This window comes from Etheostoma cragini, chromosome 19 (assembly GCF_013103735.1).
Source record: "Etheostoma cragini isolate CJK2018 chromosome 19, CSU_Ecrag_1.0, whole genome shotgun sequence".
NCBI classification, from domain to species: domain Eukaryota; kingdom Metazoa; phylum Chordata; class Actinopteri; order Perciformes; family Percidae; genus Etheostoma; species Etheostoma cragini.
The window spans coordinates 10,326,147-10,347,045 of record NC_048425.1 but is presented as its reverse complement, the minus strand read 5'-3'; the positions used below and the strand labels follow the sequence as shown (position 1 = coordinate 10,347,045).

The following is a 20,899-nucleotide window of genomic DNA, read 5'->3' as shown; positions in this document are numbered from 1 at the left end:
CTACTCTGACTTTTTTGCTATGTTATAGTACTCTTTTGCACATACTATACTTTTGTGAATAAAGTTACATTCCCCATTACATTCTGTGAGAACTCTGAAGAAAGTTGTTCCCACGGGTTTCGTTGGTATCCTAACTTGCTGCTTTGTGTTGTTTTTTTCTCTGAGATGTGTTTTTTTATTTTGACAAACTATATCATCACTTTTTATGCCATTTTTCCAAATATCACTGGCCTTCTGTGAATTTTGTCGACATGCTATACTATGACTTTTTCAACATACTGTACTCGTTTAGACATAGTTTATTTTGACTTTTCTGTCTTTTTTCAAAATAACATACTATGAGTTTTTTCGACATATAATATATTATGACTTTTTCGACAGACTTTACAATGATTTTTGTAACTTTTTTCAACATACTTTACCATGACCTTTTTTTGCTTTTTGAACATACTATATTATGACTGAAAAAGTAATAAAAAAGTCATAGTATAGTGCTGTATGTGGAAATAAATGTTTAGCACAGAATGTCGACAAGAGCCAGAAAACTAGTCATAGTATAGTCTAATGTAAAGAGTGATTAAAAAAGTTGTAGGATAGTAGGCTAGGTTGAAAATAGTCAAACTGAAGTATGTTGAAAAGATCATAGTATGGTATGTTGAAAAAATCAACAAAGAGTCACAAGGTAATAAAGGTAATTGAAAAATTCAAAAAAGTTGTGGTGTAGTATGTCAAAAAAAGTCAAATTCAAGCATTTTGAAAAGGTCTTAGTAAAGTATGGCGAAGAAATTCCACAAAACCTTATAGTATAGTATGTCAAAAAACGTCTAAGTATAGTATGTCAAAAAAAGTTCTAGAATAGCATGTTACAAAAGTCAACAAAAAGTCATGGTACAGCATGTCAAATAAAGTCAAATTATATCATGTGGAAAAGGTCACAGTATAGTATGGCGATAAAAGTGATCAAAAAGTCATGGAAGGCCTATAGTAGTGTCAAAAAAGTCACAAAAAGTCGTAGTATAGCATGTTGAAATAGGTGAGTAAAAAGACATACTATAGTATGTTGAAAAAGTGATAAAAAAGTCACAGTACAATAAGTTAAAAAGTCATAGAATAACCTATGCGAAGAGTGATTAAAAAGTCATAGGATAGTGTGTTGAAAATATTCAAACTGTGGTATGTCGAAAAGGTCATTGTTTAGTAGGTTTAAAAAGTCAACAAAAAGTCCCAGTAGGCTATCGTATTTTAAAAAGTCTATAGTTTAGTATGTTTAAAAAAGTCAACAAAAGGTCATAGTATAGTGTGTTGATAAAAGTGATACAAAAGTCACAGTATGGTATGCCAAAAAGTGGTAAAAGTGATGGCTTAGTATGTAAAAAAAACCTAGTACAGTATGCTGAAAAATGCTCACTAAAAGTCACAGTGTATTATGTCAAATAAAGTGAAATTATATCATGTTGAAAAAATCATACTATATTATGTTGAAAAAAGTCATATAAATAGTCATAGTGTGGGCTGTCAATATAAGTGATAAAAAAGAAAGATTCAACAAAAGGAATTGTACAGTACGTCAAAAAAAGTCTTAGTATAGTAAATCAAAAAAAGTTATGGTGTCAAAAAAGTCAACAATATGTCAAAAAAATCAAAAAGGTCAAGGTTTAGTATGTCGAAAAAGTCAACAAAAATCCCAGTATTGATAAAAGTGATAAAAAAGTCATAGTATAGTAATTCCGAAAAAAAAGTAATTGTATAGTATGTCAAAAAAGGCAACAAAAACTCATAGTATAGTATGTCAAAAAAAATCATAGTAAAGTATGTCGAAAAAATCAACAAAAAGTCATAGTTTAGTATGTTGATGAAAGTGATGAAAAAGTCCTAGTAAAGTATGTCGAACAAAGTCAAAAAAAGTCTTAGTATAGCATGTCTGTAAAGGTAATGAAAAAGTCATAGTATAGTATGTCAAAAAAGTGATAAAAAAGTCATAGTATAGGATGTTAAAAAAGTCATAGTATAGTCTAATGCAGAGAATGATTAAAAAAGTCATAGGGTAGTATGTTGAAAATAGTCAAACTATAGTATGTCGAAAAAGTCATAGTAAAGTATGTTGAAAAATCAAGAAAAAGTCATAGTAGGCTGCAGTATGTCAAAAAGGTTATGGTTTAGTATGTTGAAAAACTTAACATAAAGTCAGAGAATAGTACGTGGGAAAAAAGTCTTAGTGTAGTATGTTGAAAATAAGTTATTGAATAGTATGTTGAAAAAAGTCAAACTATCCCTTTAACAATAAGAGGCAAAGCATGTTGGATGTTGTCCCTTTGACTTGGATTTTATTTCATTTCTACTGGAGATATGTCAATCACAACACAAATGTATTCAAGAGAAGTGGATGTATTCTATCCACTTTCAGTTGTGATTGAGTCTTACACATACTTATCTAACTTATAATGTTGGTACATGTCACTGAGCAAAATCAGGAATCAGCATGATCGCCAACACTAATCCAGTCAGGTGTCTTTAAACATGTTCCAAACACTGTTCCAAGCCACAGAGACAGTCTGACTGTGAACTATTAACACATTGTCAACACAAGTATTCTTTTTTCTTTACAATAACTGTACTAGTTATATGTGAATATAAGGAGACAGGATCTAAATTAGAAGATATTATTTGACAAAAAAACCTCAAAAGCAGAAAAAATTGACATCTACCCTGTATCATACAGATCACTTCTCACTTCACCAGTATTTGTAAAAGATTACACACACGCATGCACGCACGCACGCACAAAAAAGACAGTCATAAAGCCCCAATTGTAGAATTGTAGAATTACTACACAAATGACTGCCACTAAACAAACACAGTGCAAAGAGTCCTATACTGTACAGCAGCCATCCCCACAGTGCACTACATTTGTGAAATGATTCTATTCTAAAACAAGCTGAAGAAGCTCTCTGGTTCCTCACCGTCCTCTTCCTCCAGCTGGGCGTGCTTACACATAGCTGGAGTGAGGAGCTGTTGAGGGTCCGTTAGGCCGATGACATTGTTGAAGAAGCTGTAGGTGGAAAACAGGAAGAACACACAATGACATCATCCAGACAATAGCAATGGCTGCACTTTACTTCATGCTGGAATGTAGATGCTAAACGTCTACAGATCATACTGGGCAACACTGGGCAACTCACACCAAAACAATCCAGATTGATAAATATCACTGCACTCTCCAATCATATCAACTTTTAACATAATTGCTGTACATGTTGTCTGGGACTTTTTACTCTATACGTCACCTTTATGTTACACACTATCTTCCCGTTAAAATTAATAAACAAAGCAAAATATCACCACAGGTAAGAGGAAAAACATATTTTTTTGATTTAGGGCTGAACCTTTACTTTAACGTATACCTCGGATCATGGCTCAGAAGGCATGTGGTCATTACCCAATGTCATTAGTTCACAAAATATCAAAATAATTTCAAAATGTGTTTTCTGTAAGGTCGATAAATTCTTTTCGGATTCCATTTCATGTATCTATTTTGAACAAGCTTCTGGTGAGAAATGTTACACTTTGTTATCATGTGCATGCACTGACCTGGTCACCACCCATCCAGTTCTGTTGCTGTGAAACACAGTGCTGACAGGGACACATCCAAACTCTGTGACAGTGCTCATGTAGTTTGCTGCAGAAGCAGAAGTGGATCACATGAGAGCTGAAGCAGCACAACCAGACGAGCAGCTTGAGCTTCAACACAATGACAGGCTGTCACGTGCTACAGTATTTCCTGTAGTGTAGCTTCCTTGTACTTTACCTGGTTCTTTCTTCATGTGTAGCTCTCCCAACCAGGTGTTGACCAGGACTCCTTCCCCCGGTCCAGAGGAGCTGCCTAACACCACCTGTGCCAGCAGGGTTGAGTTCCTTGGGATCGCCAGCGGGTGGAAGTCTACACACAGTCTCTTCTTGCAACATGTGTGGTTCCTGTAGTTTATCTTGTACATGACACGCTGTAAGACCAAATGGTATTATAATTACAATGTATATTTATGTTGAACATGGCATCTACAAATGTCGATATCTTTGCTATGTTGTCATTACCTGTCTGTAGTGTAGAAGTACATCATGGTGGAAGGTCTTTTTGCCATAATGTCCAATCTCTCTGATGCGGATGCGCTCCCCCAGTGCGTCGTAGCTGTACTTGGCAAAGGCCATCAGCTTCTTCTGCGGAGAGGACTTGGTAGATGACAAAAAAAATCTTATTACAGCAAGCAATGCTGTTGCTATGACCACATTAGTTTATAAGGTAGTTTGGTGAGTAAAATATTTGTAATAGGAGACACTGCAGGTGAACAGGGTAAAACGTTTGTACAGAAGAGATATCACCATGATACATGGAACCCAGTTGATTACTTACATTAGGACAATCATTTTTCTATTACAAGTTTTCTGAAGTTTGGATGTTTATATGGGCAAATTAGGCTTTTTCAAATGCTAACTTCAAGTCAATTTAGTAGAAATCTACAGGTACAAATAGACAAAGTGTAGTTAAATAGATACAATTTAGATGCTGCAATCTGGATGCTTTTTCCCAAATAGTTAACACATTATGGAAGAGAAATACCCCCAAAACATTTGCCTGTAGTGTCTCCCTGTTTTATCAGGAAGGGGAGTTTACACAGTTGTTTAAGGAAGTAAAAACTTACCACAGAGAGTTGTCCCGTCAGCAGTGCTGGGGATCCTGTTCAAATCAAAACAGTGTTTATAAATTGAGCATTTACATCACAACTGTACTAAACTCAAAACATAGTCATATTTCCTTATAAGTGTCAAAGCAAAAACAGAACAGCATGGTCAGTATTTATTTATCTGTCATTATTCAGTGGAAAACTAGATAAACAAATGAAGTCAGTGTGTACAGTACTTACTGCATGGTTGTGGTTCCTGAGCCAGGCAGCCCACTGCCAGGCACACAAACAGGATCAGGGCTCTCATGCTGTCAGATGTACTGTACGGTAGATCCGCGTTCCTCTGCACACAGATGCAAATGCTGTGTGCTGCTGCTGCTTCAGTGCGCTCACTCCCTTATACAAGCTGGTTAAGGCTCCCAGTCGGCTTCCACTGCCAGGTTTTCTTTCAGTTCTCAAACACCCAACCTGTCAGTATGAAACAGAAAACTTTAGTAACAACAAATGAGTGTCACTGTGACTCAGCTAGTTTGAGATGTCATGCCATCTCCTTTCTCTCCTACAGTCCTTGCTATCTTTTTTTCAGTTGTAAATTTAGGTAAAAATAATGAACTGACTTCCAGGAAAGGGAAGCGAGAATTTGGGTTCAAGAATTAAAAAATAACTTCTCACACTTCTCTCATCACAAAAATTATTTTTAACCACATGTAGTGTATTACAGTATCAACTTTAACAAGTTTTCTATAAATTCAGAACGCTTTCTTAAATGCTAAAATCATGGTAATTTGTTTTCCTGTTTTCACAGGGCAGCTGGGAAATGGATTGTACGTAAGATGACAATTCTTTCTATCATGCATCCTTTTTGCCCTACTAGTACAAAGCTGTTTATACAGTACATGTTGCCATTTATTACACACAGAGACAAGGTAAAAGGTATGCATTTGTTTATTGTTCATATGTATTTATTGATAAAAAATTACACATGGTGACACATCAGCATATTGACAGAAAGAGGGAGTTTTTTTGGAACCATTGTCACTCTGAAAACGTTCATAAATGCAGCTTTCTGTTGGGTAAAGAAATCCTCAATGTAAAAAACAAAACTCAAAAAATAAATAAAAATAAATTCAAAATATGTCAAATTCTGCATCGGAGATGCTCATCTCAAGATCCTTGGAAAAACCAATTTATTAGCAGGAGAAGGTGTGATGTATGCCACCTAACAAAGCTGTGATTTAGTAGCTCCACTTGTTTAATGGCAAATTAATTTGTAAAGGAATGCTGTGCTGAATGACTCAATGCTGTTTGAGGAACAAGCTAAAAAAGTCGACAGGCTCGTCCTCGCTGTCAGCATTCAGCTCTGCGCCCAGGCAGAAGTCTGGAGGGTTGAGCAACCCAGGGTCGTCTATCCCGATGATGTTGTTGAAGAAGCTAGTGGAAAGAAAGAGAGTGGAGAAACGTTCCAGTCGTCCAGTTGCAAATATATTATAGGTTTTTAAAAGTCAGTGTCTAGCCTTTCACCACCACACTGTCCCTTCTGCCCTAAAGAGCAGGGGTCTTCAACGCTTCAAGACCAAAGACCCCTTAGCTGAAAGAGAGACGCAGCAGGGAACCCCTACTCCATACTACTACTCCTACTGCATAGAATTTAGTGGCATATTAAACTGGGACAGATATATAAAATTGGATGTGTAGATATTAATTATTTCTAAATCCTGTTTTGATGTTAAACATACATTTGGAAGTCACAGATAATCATTGGGCTTAGTTAAATATGTGGGTGGCTGTACCTTATAATAAATCTATCATCATAACATGTCTATCATCAATTAAAATGACTTTCTTTTTGTTTTCATGAATAGGCCAATTTATATTTGCTAATAATATCAGAATTATGTTAATGCACTGCATATTTTCAGACACAGAAGAAAAAACGTTTACAAAATTTATTTGCTCCCCCCGGCAGTAACTTTGAGGACCCCTTGCTTTGAGGGGCCCTGTTGAAGATCTCTGCAATAGAGTGTTGACGTGAATGTGAACTAACTTTGTCACCATCCATCCATACTGCTTTGTGTGGTACGCACTGCTCACAGGGATGCACCCAAATTCAGTGACTGTGCTCAGGAACTTTCCTGTAAGGTCAGAGAAGAAAATGCGCATATTAATGCACTGGGTTGGATGAATAGACAGTCAAGGCAGTTGTAACCGTCCTATGCTCTCTGACCTGATTTGTCTGGCAGGTCTCCCATCCAACTATTGACCAGGAGTCCTTGTCCAGGTCCAGTCGAGCTGCCCAGAACAACCTGGCCCAGCAGAGAGGCATCTTTCGGGATTCCCATAGGCTGGAAGTCTACCTTCAGAGGCTTTTTCGTGCATGTACGGTTTACGTCATTGATCTCATACATGGTAGCCTAAGGGATCAAAGGTGTGGCAAAGGTATAACTTGAATATTCTTGATTTATTTGTAGTTTTATATACAGCATAAATATTTTTTCTTTCTTTTACATATTTACTGTACATACGGTGTAACACTTTGCTGTGTTTAGTTTAAATAATACAAATAGTAATTTAATCAATTTTGGTCTTGAAATTTAAACTGAAGCTTGAAAAACAATGAGTTCCATGATTATTTTGTATTATTGTTATAGTTGTTATAAATAGATAATTATATAATAATACATACTACATAACAATGCATCTAACATCTGCAGTTGTCCTGTTACATTCATATTTAAGCAGGCAAATCTGTGCATACACATCAATATTTTGGTTTAAATATTTGGACCCAGACAGGTAAAAGTGATTATTGTGAACTCTATGAACATTAACGATTATGGTTTCATTGATGTGATAACCAAAGTCTGCGTACAATGTTTACTCCCATGATAATTTAAGATCTGTTGCGCCTCGCCACAGCAACTTGATAAAGGGCACAGTGTTGCTCCATTGTGTTGATTGAGAAGTTAAGGCTTACGTACAATAACATATTCAAAATCTTCGGTCACCTCTTTATAGAGCAGAAGAGCATCAAAGTTGAATGACTTATTCTCGTAAGTGCCCAGCTCCATGATCCGGATCCGTTGTCCTATCGCATCGTACAGGTATTTGGCATAAGTCCACAGCTTTTCATTTTGTGTGGACTGAAGAAATATTACGTGTGAGTTTACATGTCCATCTTTCACGTACGTGTGCTGAGTGATTATGCTCAATTCAGGCTTTATGATGCTCATATAACACACTATTTAAAACTTTAAACACTCACCACAGTGAGGGCTCCAGTCAGCAGAGGAGGACTTGCTGTGTTATGGAGAAAGATTTGTGAAATTATAAAACTGCATTATTTAAAAAAGGTTTTATCACCGTGTACTATACATTACAAATATTGAAAAAGCATAAAATGGCATTAGAAATGAGAAATCCTTTCCAACAATAACAATTCCTTTTTTTTTTTTTTTTTTATTCTGTGATTTTACTTACAGCATGGGTGAGGCTTCTGAGCCAGGCAGCCTGCCAGGAAGCACAGTAACAATACCAAGAGTCTCATACTTTAGGATTCCACGCTCCTTCCTAAGGCATCCACAACCACTCTGGTGCTCGAGAGAGGACTCACTTCCTTATATAAGCAAACACTGAGGCTCCAGGAGAAAGTCCAACTTCCGGAGTTTATTTTTAACCTTATTCCTCTGATAAAAAGTCATAATGTACATGTGAGTGAAAAGCTGTGGCAATCAGTTTCACTTAAAGATAAAAGATCATAAGACCCCTATTCTACTTTATGTTACTATAGGCTGGTTAAGGTTTTTCAGGGAGGAGAAAATTGTACAGAAGACTGTGTATGACTGGTATACCAAAAATACACAATACGGCAACAAAAAAAAACACTACTTCTCAGTGAAATACATTCAGAACGTTTACTTTTTCATTGCATGCACGTCGACAGTGAGGTTTATGCACAGTGGGTCAGGGGTAAAGAATGTTGTTTGTGACGCCAACAAACCTAGAAGTGGATTCTGTCTGAATGGAGAGGAGACTCACATGTGCTCCCTGAATGACATCACTGTCATATGATGTGAAAATGTGTGACTGCTGTAATCAATGGAGCACCTGCTCCATTGCCTTATTGGTTAATGTCTTTGAGGGAGTGCAGTCATTATTCAACAACATCATAACTTCATGCATTCACTATGTTGTCTTCCTTTTTATATTTACACTTGGTTCTGAGAGTAAAAGTCAAGGTCATGAACTCTTGGCAACTTGCATCATGCAGTTTTTACTGGATGTATTGTGCAACATGCGTCATTCTTGTCAACAGTCGCTACATCAATCTCTGTGTGTAACCTTATGCTGAGTCATACACCAGTGTGTAACATTAGATTCAAGGGGAAAAGAGCAGAAGAACAGCAATTTGTTATAATAATTAAATATTTTGAATAAATGTTTGTCAATGACAAATATTAACAAGATGGACTGACCTTAACCGGATACAGCGGTCACCTGAATGGCGTAACTACATCCAGTACATTAAACAAGTTATTTAAACATGTCTACAAGGTTATCTTCTACCTCTAAAATATTTTTCAAACTAAACCTAACAGTTACCCCAAGGGTGTTAAAAGCACCAATGAAAAACTATCTACAAACCTTTCATTAAAGACAAGCTTCTCACTCAACCTGATCTTTCACGTAGTGTTACGAGACATGATGAATTATAAATACATTTCCAAAGCAAAACCCCCCCAATTATTTCTTTCATTATTTCCTATCGTGGAAACTAAACTTTACAAAAATGTAACTTGCCATTATGTGGCTGTTTATCTAAAATTGTTATTTGCCTAAGATTCTTTGGATAAAATATATATATACAGTATATATATATTTTCTTTTACTTACTCAACTTTTTCCAGGCACCTGAAAATCGGAAAAGTGTGTCTGAGGGTTAACCCTCGGGAAAAATAATGGCCAGATATGCCTAAAATTGAAATACCCTCCAAGTTTGTTTTCATACATTTAGCACCCTAAGATAGAATGTATTTAAACTATATCCATACATTGTTTAAACTGATCTTTTCTACAACATTACTTATTTAATATAATTGGAATGAAAGACAAAGTACAGTGATTGTAACTGGGCTAATTTCTGTTAAATGTATGTAGTCCTTAAATTTCAGAAACTTGCATCAAAGCCTTGTTACTCATGTGTAGTATTTTTATTTCACTTATTTCGGAATTCAAACTCTCATACACATACACTCCACATCAACAACTCCTCAAAGTTTCTGAGGCCGAACATGTGGCTACGTGACCACAGGAGGTAGCTTGAGCAGCTGGCAGATGCCATTGCACTCTGGTCCGTGTTGCTCCTCCAGGAAATACCTGAGGCCTCGGGTAGCAAAGTTGGAGGGGCCTTTGGGGGTCCTGGTGGAGTGAATCTGGGGGTCGGTGAGGTAGATCAGCCCTTTGCCATTGGCCGTCACCCACCCTAAGAAACATAAGGAAGGAGTAGTTCACAACTAAAAACATACATAGAGCGAGGAAAATAAGTATTTGAACATCCTGCTATTTTGCAAGTTGTCCCACTTAGAACTCATGGAGGGGTCTGAAATTGTCATCGTAGGTGCATGTACATTGTGAGAGACATAATCTAAAAAAATAATAATCCAGAAATCACAATGAGAGTAACATTTTTTAACTATTTATTTATATGATACAGCTGCAAATAAGTATTTGAACAACTGATAAAAATCCATGTTAATATTTGATTAGCCTCTGTTTGCAATTCCAGAGGTCAAACGTTGCCTGTAGTTTTTCACCAGGTTTGCACACACGGCAGAAGGGATTTTGGCCCACTCCTCCACACAGATCTTCTCTAGATCAGTCAGGTTTCTGGGCTGTCACTGAGAAACACGGAGTTTGAGCTCCCTCCAAAGATTCTCTATTGGGTTTAGGTCTGGAGACTGGCTAGGCCGCGCCAGAACCTTAATATGCTTCTTACAGAGCCACTCCTTGGTTCTCCTGGCTGTGTGCTTTGGGTCATTGTCATGTTGGAAGACCCAGCCCCGACCCATCTTCAATGCTCTAACTGAGTAAAGGAAGTTGTTCCCCAAAATCTCGTAATACATGGCCCCGGTTATACTCTCCATAATACAGTGCAGTTGCCTTGTCCCATGTGCAGAAAAAAACCCCAAAACCATGATGCCACCACTCCCATGCTTCACAGTAGGGACGGTGTTCTTTGGATGGTACTCCTCTATCTTCTTCTTCCAAACACGGTTAGTGGAATTATGACCAAAAAGTTCTATTTTAATTAAACCAAACCAAAAAGTTCTATTTTGGTCTCATCTGACCACATGACTTTCTCCCATGACTCCTCTGGATCATCCAAATGGTCATTGGCAAACTTAAGACGGGCTTTGACATGTGCTGGTTCAAGCAGGGGAACCTTCCGTGCCATGCATGATTTCAAACCATGACGTCTTAGTGTATTACCAACAGTAACCTTGGAAACAGGGGTCCCAGGTCTTTTCAGGTCATTGACCATCTCCTCCCGTGTAGGTCTGGGCAGATTTCTCATCTTTCTTAGGATCATTGAGACACCACGAGGTAAGATCTTACATGGAGCCCCAGTTCGAGGGAGATTGACAGTCATGTTTAGCTTCTTCCAGTTTCTAATGATTGCTCCAACAGTGGACCTTTTTTCACCAAGAGGCTTGGCAATTTCAACGTAGCCCTTTCCAGCCTTGCGGAGGTGTACAAATTAGTCTCTAGTGTCTTTGGACAGCTCTTTGGTCTTGGCCATGTTAGTAGTTGGTTTCTTACTGAATGTATGGGGTACGACCTCAAACAGGTGCATGTAATTTAGGATAATAAATGGAATGGAGGTGGACATTTTTAAGGAAGACTCACAGGTCTTTGAGGGTCAGAATTGTAGCTGATAGACAGGTTTTCAAATATTTATTTGCAGCTGTATCATACAAATAAATAGTTAAAAAATCATACATTGTGATTTCTGGATTTTTTTAGATTATGTCTCTCAGAGTGGACATGCACCTACGATGACAATTTCAGACCCCTCCATGATTTCTAAGTGGGAGAACTTGCAAAATAGCAGGGTGTTCAAATACATATTTTCCTCACTGTACATACTGTATATATATATATATAAAATATAACACACACACACCTTGCAGGTCTACAACAACTTCCTGGCACTCGGAGAGCAGGTAGGTGAAGTGTCCAAAGGCGAGGCCATATTCTGTAGCCTGGAATCTCTTGTCCTTCTTTCCAGTGTTGTTGGTTAGTTTGACAAAGTCCCCAAGCATGTAGGGCTCCACTGTTACACAGCCGACAATCTCATTTCCATTCAAAATCTATTCACAAGTACAGAAAACAAGGGGGAAATCAATAAATATGCCAAGCCTGTCTTATTAACATGGCTGAGTAATATACATTTCGTCAATGGCTTTTTTATGTCTCTACAGGTATATTTAAAGACTTCTGTCACTACTCAAAAAGACTCACCAGAGCAAGTGTTGCTGTTTACATGGTGTTTAATTTAAAATGAGATCAAATTGATCTAATGTAATCTAGAATGTAAAGTCTTTATGTGGGCCAGTTCATCCAGGGAAATGTACAATTAGGAGAATCTCCTAATACAATTAGGAGAATACTCAGCACTAAGATATTATTTGTACCTTAATCTCCCATTTTTCCACTTTTAAAAGCTCACAATACATTACAGGTGACTAACTAAAAAAATATTGCCCCTACTACAGTTATGAGATTATGTTTCTAGCTGTAAAATGACAACTGGAGGGTGTCCTGGGTTATTACATTCAACTGTAAAACAACCATGCTCCGAGGTTGCTTCAGGCTATCCTGCACTCTGCTGTTTCTGACGTTGTGTAGTTGTGTAGAGGGTCCTATTAAAGTGGCATTTATGAAGGAAATCCTTTTATTTTAATTAAATATCCGATACATGTACTTTCCTTTCAATATGAGCTGGCCTCACCAGTAGTGCTTCCGAGGGAATGAAGAACATCTGAGCCATGACTTCCTTTTCATAAAGACTCTTGTTGAATTCCGTCACATAGTACTGGGCTGTCATCTGTCTCTCCACATCTTTCAGGTGAAACTGGATCTCCTTTGGCTTCAAGTAGTCTTTTCCAACATAACTAAGGCAAACCAGACACAGAAAACATGAGATTTAAAGTAATTTTGTACATGTTGTGCCTTGACTGCGCGGCTGCATACCTGCTTAACCTCTCCTCTTGGTGTAAAAACTGCACCCATAATGCCGCTCTCTGCTTGCCCTGCATCCCCATCGGCTCCCCGATGTAAGCACATGTCTCCCTGGCTGTCCACAGTCCTGTGGCCTTGGAGAACTTCAAATGAAGAGCACCTATTTGGGATGACATTTATAGATGAATGCAATATTTCAGTCAGATCAACATTGGTGGAAGAAGTAATCAGATCCAATCAATTTACTTTAGTAAAGTACTAATACACGTACTAATACCACTCTGTAAAAATACTTTGTTACACGTACAAGTCCTGCATTGGGTCCCACAAGTATCATCAGGAAAATGTAATTAAAAGTATTAAAATGAAGTAGTTAAAGCAGAAAAATGTAATCACCACTCAAGGTTTCTGCCTAAAAGGAAGATTTCCCTCGCCACCAAATCCTTTTTTGTGGAAAATTGTTGGGTCGTTGTAAATGATAGATTGTGGTCTAGACCTAAACAATCTGTAAGGTGTCTTGAGATAACTCCTGTTATGATTTGATATTATAAATAAAATGTAATTGAATTTAATCGGCTAATCATTTCAGGTGTTATAACATATTTCATAAACTATGTATGTGTTTTGTGTGCAAAGTCCTTTTTTATAAAGTAACTTACGCTGTCAGATTTATGTAGTGGAGTAAAAAGACAAAAAAAATTCTCTCTGAAATGTAGCGGAGTAAAGGTAGAAAGAAAGACAAGAACAGTACAGTACCTCAAAATTGTACTTAAGTACAGTATTTTGCTAAATGTACTGTACTTAGTTACCATCCACCACTGGAAACTGACATTCCCTTCCCTAGAGCCTCACTGCTATCATGGCTAAAAACATGTACATGATGATATTGACACGTTTCAATTCAAACTTACTGTACGCAGTTCTGTGCGTCTTGAGTTTGAATCGTGTCTTGTCACTGTGAAGTCTCTTCAGCAGACATTCATGGCAAACTCCAGCCAGTAGTACTTCGAAATCCTGCTGTGACAACAAATACTGACTCTCGGGGACAACACTAGTTACAGCGCTGTGTTTAAGACAGCTGTAGCACAAGGGGTTCTTTCTCTGAGGGACATTCACTTTTTCTGAAGAAGTAACGTCACTGTGTTGGGGTCCACTCTGATGATCCTCCAGCATCTCAAATGAACTCTCTGTGGAGGTTTCAGTGGAAGCACACTGCTCAGGTAGCTTTGGGTGTGGGGTTGCTAAAGTAGCGGGTTTTACGGATATTGAGTCAACTTCAGTGTCGTTATTTGGGTCAACATTGAGGCTCTTCAGAGGTCTGAATTCCAATCCAGATGTGTGTTTTTTGTGAGTGGGATCATGAGCGGAATCATTGATTTCAGAATCCAGCGTTTCCAAGAGGAAAAAACTTCCATCAGAATCTGCTGACTTGCTGCTTTGAACGCTTCCTGCTTCGAGGCTGCTTGGCTGAGATTTTCTTTTTGTGGGGGAGTTCAGGTCAGCTGAAAGTTTCTCCCACGACGACTGGGAACTGAAACTGTCACTGAGAGATGTTCTGAGAGCTAGCTGGGATAAGGATTGTGTTGCTCCCTCAGCTGCTGACGTTTTCAGTGCCACACCAACGTCGGTCATCCAATCCTCCTCAGTGTCCAGTGTCTCTATTCCCGCTTGAATCACTTCAAACATCTCCAAATCAGGATTGGAGGCGGTAGTTGCAGGTATTGCAGAACTGAAGACTGTTTGGGAACCAACACCAGAGTTGGAACCATGTAAGCCTTGCTTCTTGTTTCCATCGGCGGATTGTAGCACGCTGTCTGACCTGTCATCAACCTCAGTGGTCAGGCAGCTCTGATTACGTGTTTTTTCTTCACGTTCAACACCAATACTTCCCGTGAAGCCACTGCTGCTGGGCCTAGGAGACCCTGAACTACTCAAGGAGAAATTCTGCCATGAAGAGCCAAGGTTATCTGTGCTTCCTAGAGCGGTCCACAGGTCAGACTTTTGAGGTGGGTCCACAGCAGGTGAACTTGAACCTCTCTGTTGTGGCTCCTCTTCATTGGGTGCCACGTTAGAGGCTCCGGTGCTGCACTCTGTGTTGAGCGTACCGATGGTTGTCCCCAGTGCAGTTATACATAACCTCGTCTCACCTGTGTCGTCTTTGGTTCTTTTACAGTTTGTGTTGGTTGTCTCACACAGTGACGCATGATACTTTTGGAATCTCTTCATCACCTTGGCGAAACCTTCAAGAGTGAAATTTACTAATGTGTCCTTGATGTTGCGGTAGCTGTCTGGGATAAAAGACCCTTTGTCTGAATTAAGGAAAGGTTCCACTCTCAGCAAAAGCTTGACTTGTCCGACCAGATGCATGATTTCAGCACAGAGGCCGTCTTTGTCTTTGGTATCCGCATTGCAATAATCATAGAACTTTGCTAAAGCTTTTTTACAAGCTTGAGTTGCCTGCGCCACAACCTCATGAGGTGTGCCGAGCCATTTGTGAGCAACAGTGAGAGAATAGGCAGCCTTGAGGAAGGTGTGAAGCTCCTGCTGGCTGGTGACCGGCTCGCCCTCTGCTTTAGTGAGAAGGCCGATTTCAAACGCCTCTCTCGCCTGCAGGAGGAAAGACTGCCTTTCAGAGGCAGGGCACTCCACTGAGAAACTGTATGATAACAAGCAGGTCCCTTGGGTTGCCTGAAGAAAGAAAAAAAAGGTCGGAGAGTAGCATAAGATTTTAAACAGAAATAAGTAAGATTTATTCCTCTTCAGGAGTGTCAGATTTGGAGAAAAACACACAGATTTGTGGTTGGGTCTGGATACTAACTCAAGATTTGCGAAAGTATTGCAAGATGGTTGTTAGGCATTTAACCACAAACAGGTAAAGTCCCCCTTCATTTAAAAAAATGAGTTTTCCAGTGTTTATGTTCCCTTAAAAACCTATAATGACTTATAGCTGTGCACAGTTTTTAACTAGAAACTCATTTTCACATTCCTCTACTGAAGGAGGAGATGTATATGCAATTCTCTGAAATCTGAGATTCAAACATATCCCGGGCAAGCGTGATTAGGTACGTCAGTAATGTGTAAACCAATTGTCGTCTAAAATGGAAAACACTATTTGTTGGGGCAACGACTTCAACACAACACCGCAAAGAAACCTGGAACGTCCAGTGCAAAGCGGACTGTTAGTAAAGAGATGGAAAACCCACCGTCATTGTAGCTGTTAGCCACTGCCAGTTACAAGCTAAAAAACAACATAAACCAATAAAAGATGCTAACTACACTTAACATTCCTGATTTTAGTGCACAGACTTCTCATCAGTCTGACTGACACTTCTTACTTTTTATGTGGGAAAACCATGTTAAACTAAATATTAATCATAGGATTATGTTAACATACACTTACAAAGTATTTCTGGAGAAGGACTTTTAGGTAAGGATAGGTAGTCAGCAGCATAATCTATGGTTGCCATCTAAACACCAGCCTGATTTATGTCAACAGTGAATCAATGGAACAACTCACCACATTGGTCAACACATAGAGTGAAGTGTACTGGCTGTAAACTACCGCCATCTTAGCTGCCTGAGCTGCTGAAAGAAGACGATGACTCCTGTCCCCAAGTAAAGACTGCTCCAAACAATCAGACACAAGACATTAGACAAGAAAATATACAAAGGCAATAGAAAAAAGTAAACATATCAGTTGGACTTACCAAATCAATATCTGGATTAGTCCTAAAAGCCTGGAAATCCTCTTCGTTCATAGAGACCAATATGTTGGCCAGTATGCCAAGAGAGGTTCCAATGCCCTGCAACATACACAGACATGTAGAGCAATGGTTTATAACAGTGTGTAAACTGGGTTGTGCATGTTTACAAGCTCACAATACGGTCACTGTGATGAAAATATTGCGGTTGTGGATTGAACCTTTTTATCAGGTTGAGGAAGTGTGTAGTAGCCAACCAGAGAGGCCCAGATTAGCTGTGCAGCTTCTAGCCACAGACCTGCAACAGAGCACAAAACAGCCATAATATCTATGTATCAGCAGGGGAAGCTACTTTCTTTCTTTCTTTAGGTAAAAGATCTTACCTAGCTTCTGCAAAATCATACCACGTACTTGAACACTAACAGCCTGCACAAGAACCCTGTCACTCTCAGAGCGGTACACACAACAACCTGCATGGGAAAACAATAGATTTGATTTTTTTATACCGCTTTTAAAAAAAACAACAGGATATATTTATTTTGATTTAAGGCAATTAGAATAACAAAAGCACGTACCTGTGGCCCCGCTATTGTTAATCAGACTGCTCAGTATGTATTCTGCCTTTTGTAGTTTGCCTGCAGGGATGATGATTGTAATATTTATCCAGCTCTGTATAACACACCAAAACATCTAAAATCTCTATAATGACAATGAGTAATGACAACAAAGCCTTCTCACATATCCATGTTATGAGTATGCATCGACTAAAGAATGCAATTGTGTTCAATATTGGATAAATGAAAAATACATAAATTGGCCTATGACATGCTGAATCATACTGAATATCCTGAAATTAACAAGGTAATAAATATACAGTATAAATAAATGTAAATATATAGAAAAGAGCCAATAGAAAATCAACATATACAGTGTCATCTCATATATTGATGACATGATTTGACATGGCTCATTTGTAGATTTATGTTTGACTTTTATTTGTTTCAGGGGACTTAGTTTATAATGTCACATTTATTTATTTCCCCTTTCTATTTATATATCCATTTCTTATATGTCTCTCATAGGCAATTTATATTGGTTTATTCTTGTATTTAATATGGAACAAAATGGCATTCCATAATAAACCACTATTATATTCCAAAACAGTGATTAGCATGAAGTGTTACTCATCCGTTCTAAGAAACTAAGAAAAGTAATGTAGTACACTCAATGCAACACAATACCAGAGTTAACGTAGACTCTGGCCTGTCGTATGACCAGCTGGGGGGCCACGGGGGTGTCAGGGTGGCGCCTGTGGAGCAGCTTGGTGATCTTGAGCAGCCGCCTGGACTCGTCCGTCCAGTATAGGAAGCGGTCGACTAGGAAGATCACCGCCAGTGCCGTGCGTGCCTCCTGAGCCGCGATGGAAGCCTTCAGAAGAGCCTGGCAGCAGGGCAAACCGATTCAGTGAATATTCATTTTCAGTAACAGCACATAAAAAACCGTTACTACGCTGTGTCTGTGTTACCAATAGTGGAGAGAGGTGCTTGCTGATAAGGTCACTAAGGTTGGTCTTGTCTTTGGCATTGAGCGACTCTTTATACTGCCACTTCTCTGGCACAAAGGGCCACTTCATTTCCGTTGCCTCTTGTAGGAGAGAAGCCAGTTCTGCACATAGCGAGTCTACAGGAAACAAATGGAATTTTGTCAATCCAGTTAAAGTGTGTGGCAGTGCAAAAAATAAACTGGTCAATTAATAATAAATAAATACAACAGATAATACCTGTTTAAAACTTTTTTGCAAAAGGGAATTATTTTTCTTAAAGGTCCAGTGTGCTATGTGTTTACAAACTTGTCCTTTCTCATGAATATTTACCACCACCATCAGTTCCAAGTATTACAATTGGCTTAAAGGTTTACATTTCCATTTGCATGAACTGGGGTAGACTCTCCATAGTCACGCGCCTTCTTGAAATACGTTAGACAGTAAGGGACATATAGGACATACTGCTCCGCCTTTTGTGCTTTCACTGCCACATGATAAACTTACAGGTGCTGCTAATCTGCTAATGGGTATCGTTGTTTCCCGGCCCCGGCAAGCCTGAAAAATGAAACATGGACGACCACATGTATTCAAAATGCAATTTTCAGGAACAGGAATCTTCTTTGCCCAGAAAAAGAAAAAGGATATTAAAAAGACCAAGAGACCGGCTTTTTGAAGCATGAAGGCTACGGTGGCTGTGAAACGTCCTTTGAACTGCGCGGCGCGAGAGAGTTGATTGCGATATACAGTACGATCTCAACGCTAGATGGGAGAAATGCCCCACACATTGGACCTATAAAGCTCCACTAGAAACGTTTTATTGCTTCTTTTCCACTTTTTTTATCCTTCCTTTTGTACAGATGTGCTACACTGTACGTGGGCACTGGGATGGCAGAGGGACTGTGTCATAAAGAGTTTAGACGGAGGTTTATAATGATTACTGCCCCAGCATGCCCTACTGAAAAGCATTAGCAAAACAAGAGGAAATCCCCTCAAATTCATGGCAACTCCACGTTGGATTCAGCGATAATTTTTTCAGAATGCCCTCATTTTCAACACAAACCAATATGTGTGGATTTTATGTAAGCGTAATTCCACAAACAAATCTCTTTACCCAAATCCCAATCTGACTTCCTTCCAGACCCAAATTAAAATTGAACAAATATCACCATCTTGTGTCTGACCTGTGCATCTCCAGTAGTTGTGCCTCTCTGCCTCCGTGGGCAGGGTGGACTGCTGAGCTGCTGCCACTGCTCCGAGGCATGCGTCCAGTAAACCCCCCACTTCCTGGCTGTCCATTCCAGTCTACAGATGTTGTAGCTGTCGCCCTGGGATGAAAGGATGTCCACTGTTCTTGGCCTCTTCACACCCTGGCCTGTTCCTGTATTAAAGCTGTGTTTGGGGGGTTGCAGTATTTATTAAAGGCAAACTATGTGTAAAACCATTCTGAATGAAGCATGGTGGTGCTTTAGGGACAAAAATCACACTACAATAATGAAAGAAAACTCATCTGTTGTTGTGAATCAAATTGCAGTAAGTAATAATAATCACAAAATGATATTTTCGTCATATTATGAAGGTCTAATAAAAACCCATATCCAGTATATGTATAAGTAATGTCTTGTAATTGGACAGTAGCCTACACATGTGCTGATGTGGCTGTACTCCCCTAAAACAATGTCCCAGGTAATGAAAATCATTTTATGGTCCTTTAAGGGAGTTCCACTGTGTCTATTTAAGCACCCTGAATACCCACACAGGTGTTTTTTAGTTAATGTGGCTGATTGCATGGACCTCTCTCAGGACTCTATGGGTGTGGTTAGACGAAGGGATTGGCAACTTCCTGAGTCCCCTGGGAGTGTTGTTGCACCTGATATGGCAGCACAAATGACACCTTTATCAATCTCATTGGTAGAAATAGTTTGTGACCATCAAATGTTCTGGCCCACCTTAAACCTGAGCAAAGTCTAATCAGCCAAAATAACAGAAAACACCTGTGTGTGTGTGTGTGTGTGTGTTCATAGGCTTCAACAATGACTTGATAGTGAGACATAATTCCAGTTACTTCAATAAGTAGGCCTATAATTTGAGACTTCTCATAAAACTTTTATGTATACTGATTTGTCAAAGTTATTGTAGGTGTACCATAAAGAAAACACACAATATCATGGAGTATGATAAAGATGTAGCCTAAAATGTACGGATATTACGCCAAACACAAAGTATAGCTAGCTACAGTAGCCTACTTTGACAGTGAAGAACAAATCCATAGACGAAACTCAACAGGAGTTGAAGTTAATGTTGTTTATGTCGTCACATTTAAAATAACTCTTACCCCTTAAACGTTAAGCTTACGAGACTCTTTGTCTCTTTTATTATGATGTCCGAATGAACATTTTCATTAAACACTAATTAAACAATTAAACAGCAACTACCGTCTTCAAGTTTCTCCTCGTCTTCCTTGTGGGGCGGCCCTATGCCGTGCTGCCTTCACATAATGTCGGAAATATCGCAATTCCAACTGGAGAGAGCTTGTTCCACGAGTCCTTGCACTCTTTAGTGATGACGTGTGATCACGGAATTTGAGGTGTCAGTAAGGTAGCGTACAGTAACAATGAACCAAAATCAGTGTTTTGATAGAATACACGTTGTTACATTAACTTAGCAATACACTCTGCATTCTATAAGCTATGTTTATAGTAATTACTAACTTAGGCCCGAATGAATTGTCTTTATAAAGAAAG

At 38.8% G+C, this 20,899-nt stretch overlaps 3 protein-coding genes across 6 annotated transcripts; all 3 read right to left on the bottom strand.

The window, feature by feature from the left end:
• Positions 1–2,579: 2,579 nt before the first annotated feature.
• LOC117934851 (ependymin-like) lies at positions 2,580–5,151 on the bottom strand. Of its 2 annotated transcripts, none has more exons than XM_034856890.1 (6): positions 4,917–5,151; positions 4,695–4,729; positions 4,090–4,224; positions 3,806–3,998; positions 3,589–3,676; positions 2,580–3,049 (listed from the first exon to the last, which is right to left on the bottom strand). In XM_034856890.1, exons 1-6 carry the CDS (start codon positions 4,981–4,983, stop codon positions 2,926–2,928), a joined length of 642 nt encoding a protein of 213 aa, XP_034712781.1. In that variant the 5' UTR covers positions 4,984–5,151; the 3' UTR covers positions 2,580–2,925. The 2 variants fall into 2 exon arrangements, with proteins under 2 accessions (XP_034712781.1, XP_034712783.1); XM_034856892.1 differs by having other exon boundaries at positions 3,589–3,679; positions 3,808–3,998.
• Positions 5,152–5,612: 461 nt separating this feature from the next.
• Positions 5,613–14,959, bottom strand: LOC117934850 (ependymin-like). 2 transcript variants are annotated; one of them, XM_034856889.1, is made up of 7 exons: positions 14,948–14,959; positions 8,154–8,236; positions 7,939–7,973; positions 7,682–7,816; positions 6,901–7,087; positions 6,721–6,808; positions 5,613–6,107 (listed from the first exon to the last, which is right to left on the bottom strand). In XM_034856889.1, the coding sequence occupies exons 2-7, from the start codon at positions 8,218–8,220 to the stop codon at positions 5,972–5,974; spliced, it is 648 nt and encodes a 215-aa protein (XP_034712780.1). In that variant the 5' UTR covers positions 8,221–8,236; positions 14,948–14,959; the 3' UTR covers positions 5,613–5,971. The 2 variants fall into 2 exon arrangements, with proteins under 2 accessions (XP_034712780.1, XP_034712779.1); XM_034856888.1 differs by lacking the exon at positions 14,948–14,959 and having other exon boundaries at positions 8,154–8,376.
• On the bottom strand, positions 9,562–20,672 carry alpk1 (alpha-kinase 1). Of its 2 annotated transcripts, none has more exons than XM_034856701.1 (14): positions 20,491–20,672; positions 19,340–19,547; positions 18,141–18,295; positions 17,857–18,055; positions 17,191–17,250; positions 16,999–17,085; positions 16,837–16,913; positions 16,622–16,717; positions 16,432–16,536; positions 13,826–15,602; positions 12,927–13,074; positions 12,685–12,847; positions 11,857–12,043; positions 9,562–10,155 (listed from the first exon to the last, which is right to left on the bottom strand). In XM_034856701.1, exons 2-14 carry the CDS (start codon positions 19,452–19,454, stop codon positions 9,971–9,973), a joined length of 3,354 nt encoding a protein of 1,117 aa, XP_034712592.1. In that variant the 5' UTR covers positions 19,455–19,547; positions 20,491–20,672; the 3' UTR covers positions 9,562–9,970. The 2 variants fall into 2 exon arrangements, with proteins under 2 accessions (XP_034712592.1, XP_034712593.1); XM_034856702.1 differs by having other exon boundaries at positions 20,591–20,670.
• Positions 20,673–20,899: the final 227 nt, after the last annotated feature.